This window comes from Calonectris borealis, chromosome 2 (assembly GCF_964195595.1).
Source record: "Calonectris borealis chromosome 2, bCalBor7.hap1.2, whole genome shotgun sequence".
Taxonomy (NCBI): Eukaryota; Metazoa; Chordata; class Aves; order Procellariiformes; family Procellariidae; genus Calonectris; species Calonectris borealis.
In genome coordinates, this window is record NC_134313.1 from 130,370,665 (window position 1) to 130,392,445 (window position 21,781).

The 21,781-nt window shown below is 38.8% G+C and overlaps 1 protein-coding gene across 1 annotated transcript in view; it reads right to left on the reverse strand.

The window, feature by feature from the left end:
- Positions 1 to 1,025: 1,025 nt before the first annotated feature.
- Positions 1,026 to 21,781, reverse strand: part of KCNH8 (potassium voltage-gated channel subfamily H member 8) — a 201,371-nt gene continuing 180,615 nt past the window's right edge. Inside the window, 4 exon segments of the mRNA XM_075144513.1 lie at positions 1,026 to 1,724; positions 15,624 to 15,700; positions 16,777 to 16,883; positions 20,837 to 21,192. Coding sequence (XP_075000614.1) covers positions 1,026 to 1,724; positions 15,624 to 15,700; positions 16,777 to 16,883; positions 20,837 to 21,192 — 1,239 coding nt within the window.

A 21,781-nucleotide genomic window follows, 5' to 3' on the forward strand; every position in this document is an offset into this window, starting at 1 on the left:
TCCCTCTTAGTTTTCTTGTCCAGATATAAAATCCCAAAAGAGGGATGCGTAGTAAAATATTGACTTGGTCTTATCAATAATACTGCAATACTAAGACATAAACCAAGGATACTTAATGTTATCAGTATAACAACTCACATTTAAGTAGTGATAGCTGACAATATAGGATACAACATTCCAGCTGTTTTTTTTTTTTAAATAAAATAATACCTTATTTTATTTGTATTCCACCAGCATGAATACATTCATTGCAAATTGCATGCACATAAAAGGGAATCCATTTGTAAACTACATAATATCTTAACAATAAATAGTATTTGATCTAATACATGATGGTAGTGCATTTCTTGTTAAAACTGCAAGCGTTTACCAAAATGAAAACAAACTCTTATTCTCCTTATAAATATTTTAAATAATTTTTAAATACATGTTTCATACCAAGTATATAAAAATAGTATTTTTAGATAAATTAAGAGGTTTCATTTACATGACAAATAACGTGCAACAACTAACCACTCTCTACCAGCTCTATTTGGTTGATTGTCTAGATGACATGCAGCGGTAATTGTCCCTTTGCCTTCACAGAACTGACAAACAGACCAGCAGGACCCACGATCACCTGAAGCAAACAGTGCCATAGATATTGTTTGGGAACAACAGTCAGACACTTAGGGAAAACCTTTGCTTCGATGAACAAAAGCCACCTATGACAGTTCTTTTGTCCTAGACTTCCAGCTGCTCTGACCCTCGGGGTCTTTGGACTATCACAAAAGTCTGCCAAACAGACCAGTAAGTTATATCTGTATACAAAATGCTTTTCAACATGCTTCTAGAATCTAGAATTTTTTTTCCCTATAGTATGAACCACTAATACCTTTTCTTACTTTCTATAAATCTGAATTTTCATGTTTGTAAGTCTCCATGATCGCCAGAGAAAAGGTCAAATAAAGCAGTCATGCAGTACTCTCTAAATTTAAAACTGGCAGCTGCGGAACATGCTTCGAGTACCACTTCACTGTTTCTCATTATGCGTCTATGGCTTGGTTGTCTTTATCTTTAACATCCCTTGTGCTTGTCACAATGTCTATTGGGAAATCTGGGGTCTGTGCAGAAACCACTCCGGCTGTTCCTTCCAGGTCCCACGATCCTGGCAGGTTCTCAAGGCTTAGTGAGCTGATTGCTCCTTGGCTAAAGCTACCTTCCTCAGATCTGCTGGGGAGCACGAGGTGTAATGATGTCTCTGATGAAGAGCATACTGAAGAAGAAAGTGTTGCTGAAATAGACTGAAGAGGAGTCAAGGTAGCGTCTGAACGGGGAGAGGTGCATCTTAAAAATTGCAAATTGTCTTTCTGAATTACCTGATACTGGGAGGGGGAATTGTGAAGGCCCGGTGTGTAGTAAAATTCACCGTCCATAGAATTTTGCAGGTTGGGTTCAGTTCTTTGGGGACTGCTGCCCACAGAGGACAGATCTGCATTCCGAATGTCACATAACGTGTTGCTGTGGCAAAGTTGTGCTTTGGTGCAACCTTGCATGTGTGTGCAAGGTTGATGTGTAGTCCAAGCCATTCGAGACTGCAGACTTTCCAGGGTAGGACTTCGAGATACGCCGTGCACAGCACAGAACCCTGGAGGCTTCTGGGATGTGAGCAGGTTCTCCAGAAGGTGCATCACGTTCTTCATATCCTTACTTAATTGTGAAACTTCTTGAGTTAAAGTGGTCACCTGTTATGGCAGGGCAAAATATCACAGTATTTATTTATGCAGTCATGCCTGAAATACACACATACATACCTTTTTTCCTTTTAACAATATCAGCTTTGATCTGTCACACAGTGTCTTTACTTTAAAGAAATATACTCTACTAATATATGTGTGGGAAATAGTCCATCCATCTACCTTACCACAGCTACATGTTACACTTCCCGTGGTATATTGAAATAATTAAAACTTAGTAAAAACATATGATGGAAACTCTGTAGGCATAATTCACCTGATTTTAAATGATACTCTATATATAAAGAATGGCCTTAGGGTCAGAACTGAGATGATTTCCAGTAGCAATATGACATCAATAGCTTCTTGATCAATCATTAAATATTTTAATGCATAAACCTTTTTATTAACCCATTTTGTACTGACGAATGATATAAAAATGAAGTCTTGTGAAATCTTGTTCAGAAATACATATGTGAAATATACTGTTGTCTTCCTAGTAAAATAAAAGAAACCCATACCCAAAGTTGTCGGATGCAAATAGTAGTTACATGAAAATCTGGTAGACTACTACTAAAAACAAAAAAAGGAAGAAAAGAAACTGGAAACTCTAAAAACACTTGCTACCTCTAAATATTTAAACAATATAAAAACCTGTGAAACAGTTTACTTCCCTGTAGTTATGTTTATGCTTGAAAGGTGTTGCATATAACACCAAGAGAGATAGTAACCCATAGCCTAGATTACTCTGGTATGTGTGCAAAAGGAAGAATCATATTTTCTATTAGACCTTTTTTTTTAATGCTGAAACCACTGATAGCATCCAATGAATTACATGAAGTCTTTAATCTTACAAAAATTGCTGGTTTGGGTGGGGATCAGATTGACAGGTTCTGAATTTGTGATTTAAAGTAAATTGATATATGAACATTAATGGGGACATTTGTTAGGACATTGTAAGGACGTTGTGGGAAATGAAAAGCCTAACTCAAACATAAAAGCGACCCACTCACCATTTCAAATGTGTTTGTCTTTCCTTTTTCCTTCTTAAGGAAAAGTTTGTAGGAAGTTAAAATCAGTCAATTATTTTTAATAAAGAGAAATGAACCTACCCAGAGGTAGAAATGAACTTTGTCTCCATGGTAGCTAATCAATCTATTTTAGGTCAAACCACTGTCATTACTGTTAAAATAGAGTTTCTCATACTGATGCTAGTGAAAATAATACTCTGTTGAAAAAAAGACATGACTGCACATTTATCTTCAGAAGGATAAACCACCTGTCAAAAAGAAAAAAGGCTAATTCAGGGTGCCTTTCTTTGCCCTGAAGTAAAGATACCACCAGTTAGGTGCCCTACACAGATCAATTTTCATGTAATCAGAAATAGAAATACAATTTTCATTTTTCTGACAGGAAAGTTCCAAAGAAATCTGCTGAAAAGATATTTCAGGATGAGTTTGACTGCGTTAGTGCAGGCACAATAATTATAAAGAAATTCCAAGTTAAAAGGAAAGTAGGAAGCTCCAATATAGCTCCAATACATCTATTCGTTTCTCTCTGAGCTAAGAGTTCAAACCCATCATATTGTTTAATTGTTTTGTAATGATCACACTACCCCTGGAGGGAAAATGCTTAAAGGGAGGAGGCTCTTGAGCGGCACATTACAGGGTATCTCTCTGTCTCTCTCTCCACCTTTCCTTCTTTCTGCCGTGTTACCTAATTAAGTCATGCTAGATAGAAAATAACCAGGAGATCTCCTTCTGCCAGCTGAGGTTAACCTTTGAATGCCTGGTAGCTCATTTGAACTTCAGTTAAGAGAGAGATTAAAATATGTTAGGAAAGTGAGTTGTGAACAGGCTTCCTGTGGGGTCAGAGGAGCCAGAGAAGGTTCTTGGTACTGTCAGACTGTAAGGAAACACATTGTGAGATTTCTAGACAAATCAACCATGCAAGAGCAACTGTGCTCCAGTTGAACTGGGAGATGGTGTTGCAAAACCTCCAAAAGCTTCTTTGGGAAGAAAGGGGGAAGAAGGACAACCAAACCCATGGCTACCTAGATTCAGTGGTCATCAGTTCTTTTTTAGGATAATCACTGGCCTCTACTCCTAGCAGATAAAGCAACTTTGTTTTCTGTGCCTAATTTCCCAACTTGAATCCATTTTACAGGGCTTTCTGCAGTCGTGCAATAGGAAGATTGATACTACCTTATGAGTAAGCACCTTACCCAAACTATGAATGCTGTGTGAAAATATCTGCAACTTTAAATTATCTTCTTCGGTGTGGTCATGTTTTTCTCTTCCGTTTCTGATTACTTAAAGGCTTTTTAAAAGTTTAATTATTCTTTAACATGTTTCTTTTGCCAATTCATTGAGGCAATACAGCAAAAATCAATCCCAGCATTAATACTTGTGGCAGTCCTGAATCTCTGTTAATTACAATTTGCTTTTGTGCCCAGATACTATTTTTGATATATCAGCTAGCTGTTAGAGTGCTGTCTTCTCATAAGCTTGCTCTCACACAATTGTAGGAACTGACCTGATAAACCAGCCTTTGATGTATGCTTTAATAGTTTCCAGTAGCATGATAGTTGAAGATCCAAAGTTTTTGTGCCAAACTTCATTAGAAATTAACCACCATTTAATAAGATCTATTTGGACCAGTTCTGCTCGACACATAGGCAAAGCAAATAGGTAATTTTCTGGATCATTTAAAACCTTTTCTGGCTTTTGCAAACTGTTAATATTACCAGCTTAAACCTCTGATATCTGTACTACTATTAATTACCATCTATCTCTATATTATTATATTTATATACTTACATAGTATACTGTTACTGTTACTATCAATAATATACTGTTTATGCTATCCTTTTTACATCCTGCAGAGATTCTTGAACAGATGCAAATAAGCAGGTGTAACAGGGAACAATTTTATCAATAATGTTAACAATTTCACAGTGCTCCAGAAAGTGCAAAAGAACAGAGATTAAAAGCAAAAGAAATTTTAAGTCTATGAAACAGAAATTGAAAGCAGTACAGTTTCCTCCTGAGCAAAAGGACTAATTCCTTGCATGCTGGTAAGGCTATTCTCTTTTCAGGAGTTCAGTGATTATTGCTAGGCAATACAGCTAGTTGTAGAAATGGTTCCCGCTGCGCTGGGCAGACAGCTTTAAAATGATCTGTGAGATCCCAAATATACTTGAAATGCTACCTTAACAGTTTCTAGGACTTGAAAAAGATACTGCAATGTTTCCTGATATAGAAACTGGGATTTATACAGATTTAGCTTGAATTAGCAAGAGGTGCTTCTCAGGCTGGTCAAAAGCAATGCGCTGGTACCTTTTTAGCAGACTCTGTTATAAAGAAAGAATATCTTTCAAAACAGAGGTTAAAAAAAAAAGTCTTATGAGGAGTGGCTGAGGGAACTGGGGTTGTTCAGCCTGGAGAAAAGGAGGCTGAGAGGAGACCCTATTGCTCTACAACTACCTGAAAGGAGGTTGTAGTGAGGTGGGTGTTGGTCTCTTCTCCCAAGTAACAAGGAATAGGACGAGAGGAAATGGCCTCAAGTTGTGCCAGGGGAAGTTTAGATTAGATATTAGGAAAAATTTCTTCACTGAAAGAGTTATCAAGTATTGGAACAGGCTGCCCAGGGAAGTGGTTGAGTCGCCATCCCTGGAGGTATTTAAAAGATGTGTAGATGTGGCGCTTAGGGACATGGTTTAGTGGTGGACTTGGCAGTGTTAGGTTTACAGTTAGACTCGATGATCTTAAAGGTCTTTTCCAACCTAAATGATTCTATGATTCTATGCAGGAGCAGAAGAAAATTTTGCTGCTTTCTCTGCTGGCTTGCTAGCCAGCTCTCAGGTAGTTCCAGGGCAACCAGTCTGTCTGGGTAAATTAGGACACTAAGATTATTGCTATTAAACAAGTAAGGACAAAATAAGGAAGTATAAAGGACTATATAATTTAAGTGTATTCAAGTCAACAGGGCCCCCCATGAAATACAGTCTAGAGAAAGGGTTCCCAAACTGCAGTTCTAACAATAGTTTGTAGCTCTTCGTAGTTGGATATGGATGCTGCCTGGCATAGAATCAGGACAGTGTCAGCCTGATGGTGGCAGTAAGAAAACCAGGTTTGGAAATTACTGCTTCAAGGACTTCAGAAAGTATCAGGGACAAACTCTGACTTTGACAAGCTACTGACTTTGAGAGCAAATGGAGGATCATGGAAATCCCAGGTGGCTAAGAGAAGAGAAGCTGTTAATGTGTACTGTTGAATGAAAGCCTGAGGTGGTAATATATGATATTGGGCAAAAATATTAAGCAAACAATTTCTATAAATGCCTAAAGAAATAGTTAAAAAAGAACATAAATTAATTAGTTAAAAGATTGAATTAGTTAAAGAGAACATAAATTAGTTAAAACAGAACAACATAAATTTCTCAAGAGTAAACCATGGTGAAACAATCTAATTCTCTTCTTTAACTGAATAACTGGTTTAATAGATAAGAAGAAACCGTAGATGAAATATATATCTATAGACTACTCAGATGTTACTGTCCGCATGACATTCTTCTAAACCAACTAAGAAAATGTGACCGAGATGTAATCACCGTGAGCTGGATTCACACATGATTGGAATGGTTTATAATCAGTGGTTTGCTGTCATCTTGGGAGGACATTTCAAGCCATTCTTTTTAGCAGTCTATCCTGATCTGTTTTTGTTTAATATTTATTTTTAGTGGCTAAATCAAATTCATGTTCACTTTTAAATATCAGTAATATGAAATTCAACAAAGATAAATGTTAAACCTTACATCTGAAAAGAAAATGTCAGAGGCATGAATATAATACTCTGCCTATGCAGAGTATTGTAGAAAAATGTCTGAGGATTTTCACTGAATCACACTTTGCATGCATTAATCATGCTCCCGGGATGGTTTTCTGCACTAGGAATGACTTAGGTGCAGCTTGAGATCGTGTACTTTGTCAGTGACTTAAAAGATCTAACCAAAGACGATCCAAAAGAAAATGTTACCAATTAAGAGTTTTAGAAAATGTGATGGGCAAAGAAAGACAGATGAATTTGGTTTGTTGAGATCTGCTGGAGTAGATTGTTTCCAGTGTAAATTAGTTTTAGAAAGAGAACGGCAACCAGCTTTTTCTTATATCTTCTAGGCATAAGAGAAAAAGCAGTGAACTTGCATACCAACAGAGATTTACATTTAGATGTTGGAAAAATAGATCTTTTCAGTACAGGAAAGTTTTGAAATGCCTGTTAGAGAGGATAATCGCTGTCATCTGTCATGGTAGTAATATTTTTTATTCAAATCTGAAGTCAGCTTTTGGTACCCAGTTGGTTTTTACACTGCATTGCTTCCTCTCTTGATTCTTTTTTGTGTCTCAGGTGCCTTTCCACCAAGGAAAAGTGCAAGAGAGACACCACAGCATATAGGACCTATACCCTGTATGTGCTGTATGTCCTGCTTAAAAAAGAAATTAACCTAAGCTTTAGAGCATCAGCCATTTTTGTTACCTTCATCTGCCAACAGCTATTAAGCTAACATTAAAAGAAAGAAAAAAATAGCTGGAAAGACTACTCTACAATCATCAAAGTACAAGAACAGAGAGACAAAACAACAACAAGGTAGGAGTTCTTTAGAAATAAGAATGTCAATGCTAAAAGGAAAAAATATTTTTACAAATCTCAGATAAAAAATGTGTTTACTTGGTGTTTATAGTTTAGAAAGCTTTTATTTGTTAACACAAATAATACTAGGTATTATGTCTTCAATTTTATGCTAAATTTACAGTTAAAATCCAAAAGGGATAGGTTAGTCATGATTGGTTTTCATCATCAATAAATGTCATTAGTTCACATTTTGCCACATTTGTCTAGATTGGAGGATGTTTTCCAAAGTGAATTATCGGGATAGCCTTGCTGCAAAACAATTTCTCTCATGTGATAATATAGTATGAACTTGTTACAAAGAACATGTTTTTAGTTACTGTAAGGCAAGATAGTTCTTTATATGAGTTCTCAAGCTGTAAACTGAACTTTGCAGTACATCCCTTATGTAAAACTGATGGCCTGATTAACTTTGCTTTACCAGACTTTCTTTGTTGGCACTGATTATAAAATGACTGTTTCCATCATGTGCATACATTTTTAGTATTAAGGAATATGTTTTGCTTAAAAAAAAGAATGCTTTTTTTTCCTGCCCTGAGAGGAGGATGAGCTTGATTTTCGGCAGCTGGATGTGACATATGTTTTAAAATAATATATTTATAAAATTTCTTTAGGTGATCTGGAAAATAAACATGGTTATTTAGGATCGTTCCTTTTGTTAGATGAAAGTGAAATATCCCTGTGAATGCATTTCTCTGTTTTGAATAAGTGCCAAATGCTTAGAGTATTTTAAGCAGTTGCATCTAAAAAACTCTAAAATTAAAAATAACTGAATTTCCACTAAGTACTCCAACATGCTGCTAAACAGAAGGCAATTTTCTAGTACAAAACCTGACCCTATTCATATTTCCTCATGTTTGTTTGTTTTTCAGTTGAATGGGAGAAAGCGAGTACTCTGTTCATTATACTGTTTTAGTACTGTAACTGTGGGGTCTACTGATGTGGTAAAGTACGAAATCAGCACCCAGATTCTGAAGCTGAAGGAGGCTGCACTGGAGCGGGATCACATATGGGAAGAACAGGGGACATGACAAAGAAATCTGAGTTTGTCTGCATGCACTGCGCAAGCTGTCTTGTATATCTGAGCATGAAATCGTGTACCTGTGTATTTGAATGGAGAACACGTACATGTGCACTCTGCAAATTACGGGAGAAAAATTATGACTAAGATTTGGGTAATTTCTTATTTTTAACTGGTCTATGTTTTAAATTATTCAGATTTGGGTTTTGCACATTGAATCAAAGTAGAAGTATTTCCATACTCTTTTCATATAGTTGCATTCAAATTATAGCTAAAAGCATAGTGGGGTACAGACAATGGGACAGCAATAGGCAGGTGCTTTAATCTAGACTTATGGCCATCTGTATATCTCAGAAAATCTGCCTGGTGGTTTCCTATTTTTACTTCTGAGGTCCTTAGTAGTTATGTATGATTGCAGCAGGTAAATGGTGCCTCTGAAAAAATGCTGAGTGCTTAGATACACTCATCTGATCAGTCTTTGCAGACACATGCATTGGAAAGACCAGGCTGGGTGTACAGATCTCTGCAAAGGAAGGATGCGTACTTGTAAGGCAGAAGACCTGTTCCTAAATTCTCGCTCTGCCGAATTTGGAGCAGGTCTTTGAATCAAGCTTTTCCCAGCTCAGAAAATGTGCCGTGCTGTTGGGTATTCAGTCACTTAATCTTGAAACTATTGCTTAAATAATTGCATTTTTACAGGAGCAAGAACCTGAACCTTATCTCTCTTGCCTGCCACATACTGAACATACTGAACTATAAAGAAAGTAATGCCTTTTTTATTCAGTGATTATTTAGACTGGAATGGGCAAATAGGGTAGGAGATTAAGTAGTCCTCTTCCACTCCACCTTGCAATACTGAACGGGAGGGAAATTCCCTTTTATCAGCTTGGATCTCATTCAGGCTCAAAATGAGCAGTGAGGTTAGGTGAGGGAATGAAGAAGCTGGATAACTGGCTGAGCAGCTGGAATATATTCCTACAATAGGTATCTGGGACATGTTCAAGTTTCTTTCACATTGCTTAATAAAGTGGCTGTGCTGACTTTGGAACCTACCCTCCTAGAGGAATTCTGTGCATCTGTTAGTCCTAAAGTTAATATGTAACAAACTCTGAGAAGTGAAATCAAGGCTCTGTCTTCTGTTAGTCGCATTCTTCGGTAAATGAACTTTCCTTTGGATTATGTAGTGAATGTTATATGCCTAAAATACTGCCAAGAGTTCCACTGGATATCTAAGCTAGGCATAGCTTGTTTTGTAGATTCGTCTCTGGGGTAATTCTTTTTTGCTTTGCTTTGCTTTGCTTTGTTTTGCTAACAACAGACTATATTGAATCTCTGAATGGGAAGATGCATGTCTTTGTTCCCTCAACAAACAGTTGAAATGTTTTTAAGCTAACTAGTGAACTGTTGTAATACAATTGCCTTTCGTGAAAGCAGTTATTTTTGCATTTGTTGATTGACTTCTGATCTCCACTGGAAAATGTATTAATGATAATGTTTGCTGCTGTTGGCTACTTGTGACCTCTTTTCTCATATTTTCTTTTTCAGGAGGAGGCTGCATGTCTTAATAGAGAAGTTTGTTTCTAACTCTGCTGGTATTTTAACTACTGCTAGCAGTCTGCTGCAGCGACAGTCATAATCTTCCATTAATGGTCATCATCGAGTGATGGAATGATAAAAGCACTGGTCTACAAGTGTTGTTCAATACTTAGTGTAACAACAAAAAACCCAAGGAACAGCTAGTGTATTCTAGCAAGGCTACTCATAGGCTCATTTGGGTAAGTACCAAGTCAGTACTATCAATTCAGAAACTCCAGATGGGGCATGTTTGAATACACGTAGAATATGCAATTAAGTAGCCTTATAGTCATGCAGTTTTTCCAATGAAAATTTTGATCCATGGGAGGACTTGGAGGATACCCATCTGTCTCTAGAATTTGAGCCCAGAATGTTACCTATGAAATCTAAATCTACACCAGTTTAGAATTGCTTCTCATGCTTTTTTTTTATCTCCCAGTCCAATATTTGTCCATATTATATGCCCATGCATTGTCACACTGAATTGAGAATTCTCACTTATATAAGCGTTTCTATGTTTAAGACTCTTGCTTGGTCAGAATGCAGAGTGCTGTTTTCTTTGCTAGGGGACTTAGAAGTATAGAATCATAGAATCATTAAGGTTGGAAAAGACCTCTAAGATCATCGAGTTCAACTGTCAACCCAACACCACCATACCCACTACACCATGTCCCTAAGCGCCTCATCTACAAGTCTTTTAAATACTTCCAGGGATGGTGACTCAACCACTTCCCTGGGCAGCCTGTTCCAAGGCCTGACCACTCTTACAGTAAAGAAATTTCTCCTAATGTCCAGCCTAAACCTCCCTTGGTGCAACTTGAGGCCATTTCCTCTCGTCCTATTGCTAGTTACTTGGGACAAGAGACCAACACCCACCTCGCTACAACCTCCTTTCAGGTAGTTGTAGAGCGCAATGAGGTCTCCCCTCAGCCTCCTCTTCTCCAGACTAAACAACTCCAGTTCCCTCAGCCGCTCCTCCTAAGACTTGTGCTCCAGGCCCTTCACCAGCTTCGTTGCCCTTCTCTGGACATGCTCCAACACCTCCGTGTCTTTCTTGTAGTGAGGGGCCCAAACCTGAACACAGTATTTGAGGTGCGACCTCACCAGTGCCGAGGACAGGGGCACGATCACCTCCCTGCTCCTGCTGGCCACGCTATTTCTGATACAGGCCAGGATGCCATTGGCCTTCTTGGCCACCTGGGCATACTGCCGGCTCATGTTCAGCCAGTTGTCCCCCAGGTCCTTTTCCTCTGGGCAGCTTTCCAGCCACTCTTCCCCAAGCCTGTAGCGTTGCCTGGGGTTGTTGTGGCCAAAGTGCAGGACCCGGCACTTGGCCTTGTTGAACCTCATACAGTTGGCCTCAGCCCATGGATCCAGCCTGTCCAGGTCCCTCTGCAGAGCCTTCCTACCCTCCAGCAGATCAACACTCCCGCCCAACTTGGTGTCGTCTGCAAACTTACTGAGGGAGCACTCGATCCCCTCGTCCAGATCGTTGATAAAGATATTGAACAGGACCGGCCCCCTGTACTGAGCCCTGGGGAACACCGCTCGTGGCCGGCCGCCAACTGGATTTAACTCCATTCACCACAACTCTCTGGGCTCGGCCGTCCAGCCAGTTTTTTACCCAGCGAAGAGTGCACCTGTCTAAGCTGTGAGCCGCCAGTTTCTCTAGGAGAATGCCGTGGGAGACAGTGTCAAAGGCTTTACTGAAGTCCAGGTAGACCACATCCACAGCCTTTCCCTCATCCACGAGGCGGGTCACCTGGTCATAGAAGGAGATCAGGTTGGTCAAACACTTAGCACTCCATGTTGGTGCAGGCCTCAGTCTGTTACACAGTGTGAAAACAAATTCTGTCTCACACACCAAGCTGGCAAGACTCCAGAAGTTGGTGGTACTCTTTTTAAATCTCCAGAGATTCTCTTCCTCTTACTTACAGGACTCCTAATACCTGCTCAACAGAGAGACTATAGATGAACCCACTTCTGTCACACTTCTGTGGAAAGAAGAAAAGGACCTGCTGGTGATGACTTCTTTTTGTCTGACAACCTAATAGTTGACTTGTTTAATCAAGAATTAGTCTCTATCCCAGGAGAGAATGCAGAAGTTTCGGGAGGTAAGCACCTCTTATTTCAAGTGAAGTCTCGCAGGTAGCATACTATGTGAAAAAATGGACTAATCCCCACTCCTCAATTTTAAAATAAAAGAGTGATCCTTATTCAGAACAGTGAAATGTTTGTCTCTGGATTTTGAATTCTGTTTCCCTGTGTAGAAACTTTAGTGTTTTACTGCATGTGGTCATATTTCCTTTTTTATGTCAGTGTGAGCAAGCAAGTTGCGTAACATTTTGTTCAGGTAGTGTTAGCAGGGAAAAATGAAGATCGTGCATGGAGGGAAATGACCTTCATCAGGTTTTTGTTTCTTCTTCTGCTTAACATACTGCCCTGCTCCAAGATTTATTTATTGCTTTTCACTAGGAAAACAATGACAAGCCCAGAACTGTTGCAGTTGAAATGTTTGGTTAATCCACAAGATGCCTGCCTTAGCACATCTGCCACCATGATGTATTTTCCAGTTCCTCTTGCGGATAACCATGTAATACATCTTCATATTTTAAAAATACCTGTCCTCTTCAAAGTCAAAAGGAATGAATCAATACCTCTTGTCTGTTTCAAAAGTATTATATAAGAAATATAATTTTCTATCATAATAGTGTTGTCAATGAACATCTTGGAGATATTTCTGAGTTCTTTGACCAAGGCTTATAAGAAACTGTAGTCAATGGAGCATGAGACTTTTGTCTGAACTCTACAGCTTGACATACAAATGAGGTGTTGCATTCATAGTGACTAACTAACCATGCATGCACTCTTAGCTTAGGACATTTAAATTATCTGACCAAGTTAACCTGACTCAGGATGAAAGAGGTTTACAAGCCAAATACTTCATACATGGAAATAAAGAATAACTAGATTAAGTGTACCAAATGTAGAAGGAAAAATAAAATAAAACTTGACATTTCTGGTAACCAAAGAGATCAGGAAAAAAGAAAGGAAACTGGTGGTTGGACTTATTTAAATGTTTCCTTGTGTGGAATTATAAGAAATTGTCTCTAATCTCTTCATACTGAAAGACAGAGTATGCTGGGAACAGATTTTAGTCTTGCAGTATAACTGTGAAGTTAAAGTCTGATGCTTTCATCTTGTTAGCCAAAGTACTGCAGTGGCTGGATATATGAACAGTTTAGCCAGAGAACATCTCCTCTTTGGTGTCAGACTGATAGTTGATTACAGGCTTGAAGTTATTAGAAGGGAAGAATAGAAAGCACCACTGAACAATATTGGCCCTACATTCCTCAGGTCATATTGCTTGAGCAGTAATGGATGAACTTCTGTTTCATTCTAAATAGGTACAGGTAAAGTGATTTGAAATGTTTGGTGTGAATTTGAACATGACTGGCTTTGCATTTCTTTCAAGGAAATTCTCCAAAAGCATAGCATTCACCAACAAAACAAGAAAAGTTGGAAGAAGGGGCTTGGGGAAAGAATGAAAGGAAAGAAAGAAAAAGAAGCACATATATAAGAGGATAAATCCTAAGAAAATTAGATACACTAACTATGCTACACTCACTTTGTTTTTAGCTCTAGCACATGACACAAACTTTTATATAGCTTTCATGTAGAAAATTAATCTGGGAAAGAGTTAAAAGCCCCAAACTGCCCTAAATGTAGGAACTCCGTTATTGTGGCCTGAATGAAGTCATGCCACTGCCAACTGCTGCTGTCTTGGACATGCTAGAACTTAAATACAAACTGGAGTCAAAGGCAGCCAAGTGGTATATCACAATTGATATCACTAATGCATTCTTCTCAGTCCCTTTGGCGGCAGAATGCAGGCCACAGTTTGCATTCACTTGGAGTACACTTGGAACTGACTGCCCCAGGGGTAGAAACACAGCCCTACCATTTGCCATGGACTGATCCACACTGCACTGGAACAGGGTGAGGCTCCAGAACACCTGCAATACATTGATGACATCATCGTATGGGGCAACACAGCAGAAGTTTTTGAGAAAGGGAAGAAAATAGTCCAAATCCTTCTGAAGGTCAGTTTTGCCATAAAACAAAGTAAGGTCAAGGGACCTGCACAGGAGATCCAGTTTTTTGGAATAAAATGGCAAGATGGATGTCATCAGATCCCAATGGATGTGGTCAACAAAATAACAGCCATGTCCCCACCAATTAGCAACAAGGAAACACAGGCTTTCTTAGGTGTTGTGGGCTTTTGGAGAATGCATATTCCAGATTACAGCCTGATTGTAAGCCCTCTCTATCAAGTGACTCAGAAGAAGAACGATTTCAAATGGGGCCCTGAGCAACGACAAGCCTTTGAACAAATTAAACGGGAGATAGTTCAGGCAGTAGCCCTTGGGCCAGTCCGGGCAGGACAAGATGTGAAGAATGTGCTCTACACCGCAGCCGGGGAGAATGGTCCTACCTGGAGCCTCTGGCAGAAAGCACCAGGGGAGACTCGAGGTCGACCCTTAGGGTTCTGGAGTCGGGGATACAGAGGATCCGAGGCCCGCTACACTCCAGCTCAGAAAGAGATATTGGCAGCATATGAAGGGATTCGAGCTGCTTCGGAAGTGGTTGGTACTGAAGCACAGCTCCTCCTGGCACCCCGACTGCCGGTGCTGGGCTGGATGTTCAAAGGGAGGGTCCCCTCTACACATCATGCAACCGATGCTACGTGGAGTAAGTGGGTCGCACTGATCACACAATGGTCCCGAATAGGAAACCCCAGTCGCCCAGGAATCTTGGAAGTGATCACAAACTGGCCAGAAGGCAAAGATTTTGGAATATTGCTAGAGGAGGAGGCGATGAGTGCTGAAGAGGCCCCACGTTGGGTGCCAAAAAGGGCTGTTGTGGTTTAACCCCAGCCGGCAACTAAGACCACACGGCTGCTCACTCACTCCCCCCCTGGTGGGATGGGGGAGAGGTCGGAAGTGTAAAAGTGAGACAACTCGTGAGTTGAGATAAAGACAGTTCAATAGGGAAAGGAAAAGCTGCGCACACAAGCAATACAAAACAAGGAATTCGTTCCCTACTTCCCATCAGCAGGCAGGTGTTCAGCCATCTCCAGGAAAGCAGAGCTCCGTCACATGTGACGGTTACTTGGGAAGACAAATGTCATCATTCCGAATGTGCCCCCCTTCCTTCTTCTTCTTTATATGCTGAGCATGACGTCATATGGTATGGAATATCCCTTTGGTCAGTTGGGGTCAGCTGTCCCAGCTGTGTCCCCTCCTAACTCCTTGTGCACCCCCAGCCTACTGGCTGGTGGGGTGGTGTGAGAAGCAGAAAAGGCCTTGATGCTGTGTAAGCACTGCTCAGCAGTAACGAAAACATCCCTGTGTTATCCACACTGTTTTCAGCACAAATCCAAAACACAGCTCCATACTAGCTACTGTGAAGAAAATTAACTCTATCCCAGCCAAAACCAGAACACCCATCCAGTTTTGCAAACTTGTTTTTCATGCATTTATTATATTCCCAAGTTTTCTGAGTTTTCTCCAGCATTCCTTGAATCATGGTTAATATCCTCTAACCCCCACAAAAGCTCGTTACCTCATCGTTAAGCCTGCTGATCTGCTGTTTGGTCTCTTCTGCTTTGATAACAAGCACAGCAGCACCAATTTCGGCCTCTGAAAATAATTCGAATGCTTGTAAATGAGAGAATTATAATAACGTGGAAACAGCAATGCTATTCTTGCACTAATCCAACACTTTAAATTTAAACCTAGTTTGCACTTGGATCAAATGAAAATAAAATCTTGTGTTTAATGTTCAGTGTATAATGTGTAAGAAAAGTGTGACGAATAAAGTTCATACTGCTGTCTTCAGTCTGAACCTGAAAGGACTGAAAATGACAACCCTAGTGCCAACCGTGTGACATGTCAACTGTTTTTAAAAATCAGAGATACAATTAAGCTTCTATTATTATTTTTCTGTTTGGCTTTAAGAGGAACAAAAAGTGTCCTAATAGCCTCCATGCAAAAGGTACATAGCTATGTGAGGACTGTTTACTCGTAAAAGAGGGGACGTTGGAAACAGTCTGAGCTGCACTAGTTGTGTCACTTCAGCATTAGTCCACTGGTCTCCCCCTCTGTCTCTTTCTTCCCCCTCCCCCGCCCCCCATGTTGATGTGCTCTATTCCTCTGTGTTGTTATTTTACCAACCTTTTCAGGTCATTTAAGGCTTCTAAAACCTCTTGCTATTCAAGGTTTTCATTCTTTTACTTCTAAAAATCTAGGTACTTCTGTACTCTTCTGCTTCTGTAAATATCTTTAACAAAAATTGAGAGCCAAGTTTGCATATGGCTCTTTACGAATCTTTTTTTTTTTTTTAATTTGGTATTAGAATGTATTTATGTTGAATTTTGTCCTTGTGTTTACTACCTTCCATGCCCAAAGGTTTGGGAGCATGAGACTCCTGGTTGATCCTATAATACTGCTGGTAAAATATAGTGCAAGAAAATACAGTACTCTATGCAAGCTGTTTTATCATGACTTCTGTTAGCAGGAAAACAACAAATGGCCTTAGGGGAGACCCTCTTGTATTTTTCTGCAGTAACAATTGTGGTACTCAAATGGTACTGGAAGTAGAGATATATGTTAAATCCATTTATGCTACTTCTGAGAATCGAAGAAACAAAGGGGGAACAAAAAGCAGTTATGAAAACTATTTTCTCTAAAGAGTGATTTTCCCAGGCAAAACTCACCTCCAATTGTAGGAGATAACCTGGATTCCTGCCTGAGCTGATCAGAACCGAAGTCAAAGGTTTGGCTTTCCTCATTATGGTTTCCATCTTCAATCCCATCAACAACTCTGTTGAGAAAAATCGAAGTGACGGAGCAGTTTCGTAAACATCACACTCATAATTATGTCATCAAAAGTACTCCTAAAGGGCACATTTTTAAGCAATGGTAAATTTTGCACAACATTAAGTTTAGAGAAAAGTAAAAACTATTATATTGGTATAACTTCTTGTGAGTCACTAAAGATTAAATCTACTGTTAGAGGAAGGAATGTGAGGCCAAGCATAATTAATTGAAGTTTCAAAATTTTCATGACTCCTGCAGTATATTCTGGGTCCTAACAAAACCTGTATTGCATATAGTTTGCTTTTCATAACTGAAGTAATCTGTTGCCATTCTTTCTTCTACACAAACAAAAGATACTTCACTATGCTCTTGTGAAGTTTAAATCTCCCTGCACATAACAGTCAGGCTCTTATATTAGGCTTACTTAGGCAGAGCCTAAGCCTGAGCATAATATATTTATGAAAGCATCTCTGTAAACCACAGTCAAAAGTGTTGTTGCCGTGCAAATAGCTATTCTCAAATTTGGTTTAATTAGCTCAGGCAGAGCAATCTTGTTTGCAAATTGGGTATAGGAAGATGTGTAGACGAGCCTGCAATGTCCCAGTTACATTAGTATTGGTATTGGATCTAACAGCTAGAAAAGGCATTTTTGTCAGTTATTTCTACTCATGCATTGCAGTTGACCTCCAATTTGCAATGTCAAGGAATCCAAAGAAAAAAAAATGAAGCATTTTATACAATAATCAAGTGCTGCATACAAAGAATAGAAACTGGTATCAGATGGAGGAATCAATACACATTATTAAAAATATATAATTATGAATTTTTTTTTCTCATTTATAATAAATTGTGCTATAAAGAGAACTGTTTTAAAGTCAATGAAAGTGACTCAGAAATTGACAGATGTGGAGCTTCAATTTCGTGTTTTGTCCAGGCACAAGATTCAGAATTCGTCTTACAGTAGGCAGATGAGTTAAATACTAATCCGGAAGGGCTAAAGCAGACAGTTCTTGGCCTCTCAATCAACGATGATAACTTTGTGATGATGGAAATTAGACTTTCCATCTAATAAGGATATTCTCAAGCAAACCTCTTGACTGGAAATGTTTGAAGAGAGGAAGAACAGACAACACAGAGATATCTATGATGTATTTGGCTTGAAAGACCCATGTAACGTAGAGCTCTGTGCACATACCATATATTGTTGTCCTTCTTGGCTCTTCATGTGGGTTTAGGGCTCTGTGTCATGTCTGAGTGGTCATGATGCCAGCTGGATGTTATTAGACTTCACTCTAATCTTAACTAGCCTCTGGAGGAGATGAGACTCAAATGTGGTGCTTCAGCTGCTCTGGCCTATGCTGTTATCTGCAGCTCAAAACCTGAATGATTACTTTGTTTGAAATTTGCTATAAAACCTATTTAATGTCATCTGGTCTCACTGCTTCAAAAAGCAAATTTTAAACACCAATATCCCTTTTGTAGAGATTTCTAATTATATAAAATGCTAACATTTTAACTGCCTTTAAAGCACACAGGGGAAAACCTACTCAGACGTGACTTGGAATTTATAGACACTATATTCTTTAAAGTGTTTAAAGATTCAGACTAAAAAGAAACCATATTAGCAAAAATAGCTGGTTCTATAGCCAAAATAGCTGGTTCTATAGCCAAAAGACAGGCTTCCATGTGGGAAATACGTAATGGGCAAGATGCTTATTCATATACAAGGAACTGGCTGTAAAGCAACATAATCTAGTGAGTTGAAAACATGAGGGGACAAAAGTAATTGATAAGTCTCACCCCTTTCTGAATTAGCTATTGTACAGCTCTGAATTTTCTCCTGAAGACAGACACCTCCACTCCTAGAAGCCAAAAGGTCAGAAAAGATTAATATGTGACCTCTTCTATCCAGCCGATCAGGGTCAGAGTGCACTCATCCATGTGGGTCTGAGGAGATTCAAATGCATAAATGCCACCTCCCTTTATTATCACTTACACTTTCTTCCTTTTGATGCTCTTCTACTTCATAGGCAGTACCCAAAAAGTGGTTGGGAAGACTATGACTGTATCCTAGAAGTTAGGATGCTGGCTTCTATTCATTGCAGCAAGAACTATTTAAGTATTTTACCCAGTGTCTGTGCTTTATTGCGTTCACTGTGGTGTGCAAGGAAAGAACCTGAAGCACCGGTGAAGAGTTCTGGTTGGCTTACTCTAGGGAACATCCACAGCAGAACAAGTTTCTTAAGCAGACAAAGCATATTCTCTTGACAAAGTGAGGTTATACACCTCACAACTGCGCTGACGACATTTCAATCAGAGTCTTGCCTTCCCCTTACACTGCTGTCCAACAGCAAACAAAAGCGAGGATCTTAATTAAGGTCTTATTTTCTCTTTAATACTTACTAAGAAACATTTAAGGCTCTTTTTAAAGTGGTTTTGACTTGTCAGTTTAAATGTTCTGATAATATAAACTCATTTCGGGAAATTAATATAAAGTGTTTTGGCTGGAAAAGAAAGTCCGAAAAACACATACATCTTGGGCCAGTTCTCCAGCCTATTAACAGGATTATTCTGCAGTTATAAAATTATGAATGGAAATAGGAAATAATAATATAAGTAACAATACTTGTTTCACATTTGCTCTTGCAGCCTTGGGTGCCAATGTCTGGCTGCATATGTTCAGAACAATAATGAGCAAGACCACATTTCAGCAGAAAATATGAAAGGTAGCTTTTCCCTGAATTACCACTTCTTATGCGAATGATAATGACCTTTACTCATAGCTGACCTGAACCAAATTCATATGAGATTTATGACAGAAATGAGAAAATATCCACTATGCATTTCAATTTTGCTAGTGTAGAACCTGGTTTTCCACACATTTTTTTCCCCTATATCGACAAAACTAAAATCAGTTTGTATCCTGCCCCTATTTGAAAGGTAGCTGTACTGATCATATATATGATGAGAGGGAAAGATTTCTATATGGTTTTCCATGTCCTTTTTATGATTGCATCCTTAGGGACAGGTACCTTGACAGAGCTAAACAAATATTGGTCAAGCTGTGGCTATTTCATGTTTGCAATAGCAAGTTGCTGAAAATACCACTCTGCCTCTAGTGAATAAAGGAAGTTCTCGAATGTGTAAGATACTTCAAATTATAGAAACCAAAACTTGAACTGGAAGATCAACTGCTGCAGCTCCTCGTATATGAAAAAGTGATTGTGATTTCTGTAAAGAACTGATCCCAAAACTTTTGATTAATAGTTAATTATTATGTTACAGCAATTTAGAAATAGGATACATAAATCACCTTAGAAGTAACGTACAAATAAAAGATTAAAATATTTAAATTTATACACTAATAATACCACAGTAAACTATTATATGACTCTTGTTTATGTCAAAAGTCACAGCAAAACTGATTTTCTCAACTCCATATTTACTCTCTACATAACTTTCATTATCAGGTTTCTTTTCTCTAATGTGAGAAACCTCTAAATATTTTCTAATATTGTAGGCAATTCCATTATAGTTCTCTACTCCAGTAATTTCTGTATTTACACAACTGTCCTGTATTATCATCTACTTGCTTTCCAAATTGCTGTCTCTCTGATGGACTCGGAATGTTTCACAGTGCTATTGTGGGAATGCATATTATTATGGATAGACAAAATGATACCATAAAGCCAGACTATTCAAATAGTCATTTTCGTAATTGCTCAATACTTTCCCTTTTTACTGGTAGAAATACTTAATTTCTCAATAATGTCCTGAAGTCATAACATTCTGCATAGTGTGTAACAGTTCCTACAATACAAGAACTTTTCCTTCTCTGTGGAATGAACAAAAGTATCAACTATTAAAAAAAAAGGAAATATTTTATAGAGTTACAATCATGATATTTTTAATAGGAGTTACATGACAGAGAAGAAAATAACCACTCATAACTATTACCTTGGGCTCAGGTCAGGTGGACCACCGGTGGTCAGTGCCGAAAGATGTAACTTAAGGTTTTTCTCCTTCCTTCTGGAGTAGTAATGGAGCTCCGTTTCATGTTTGGTTCTTGAGGGGTTTGAACTGCAAGCACGGATGGGTGAATGAAAGGGCACCGTTCCTGAGGCCAATTGCTTCAAGTTTCTCCCTAGGTAGCTTTTATTGCTTCCAGCCTTCTTCTGCTGAGAACAATTTGTGCTTCTTGTATGGATTGGTGAAAGGGTGCTGCTCTCTTCTTCACCCTCCTCATCCTCATCTTCATCTTCCACAATTGAAGGGAGTCTCTTCTTTATATTTCCGTTTCCCTTGAGCTCTGTCTAAAATAGCAGATAATACATATTACTGTAAAATTCAGAGCCTGATGTTGCAGAAACACAATTTCTTCTAGTGTTCATCCTGGAACAAACCCAGATCTAGCACAGCTTTCATTTCTCATTAAAGATGGCTCTTTTGGAACTCTTCCATAGCGTCCCTCTTCAACTATAGCTATATGTGCATATATGAGAAAAATAAAAATTAAAAAACGTCACTAGCAACATAGCCAGTGAACACACTGCAGTATTTTGTTACCGAGAAAGATTACTTGACTAGTTCTTGCAAGCCACATGCCATATGTACACTTGAGTAGATTAATCTTGCTTTACTGAGGCATTATTTCTTTTGAATGTTACACACTCAGACTCCTGGTGGACCAAGGGAAAGAACTGAGGCTGGTAATTCATATAATACCACATTTTCATATGGAACCAGTTCAGCTCAAGCCTGAATGTCCTCTGTATCCTTCTTAGTTGTTGTAACTAAAACCACTGCTGGGATAGTAGGCAGATTTTTCAGTTTTTGCAAAGTCCTGTTAATGCATCAGTGGTATTACAGTGTCAACTTCAGAACTAAGTCATTGAAAAGCAG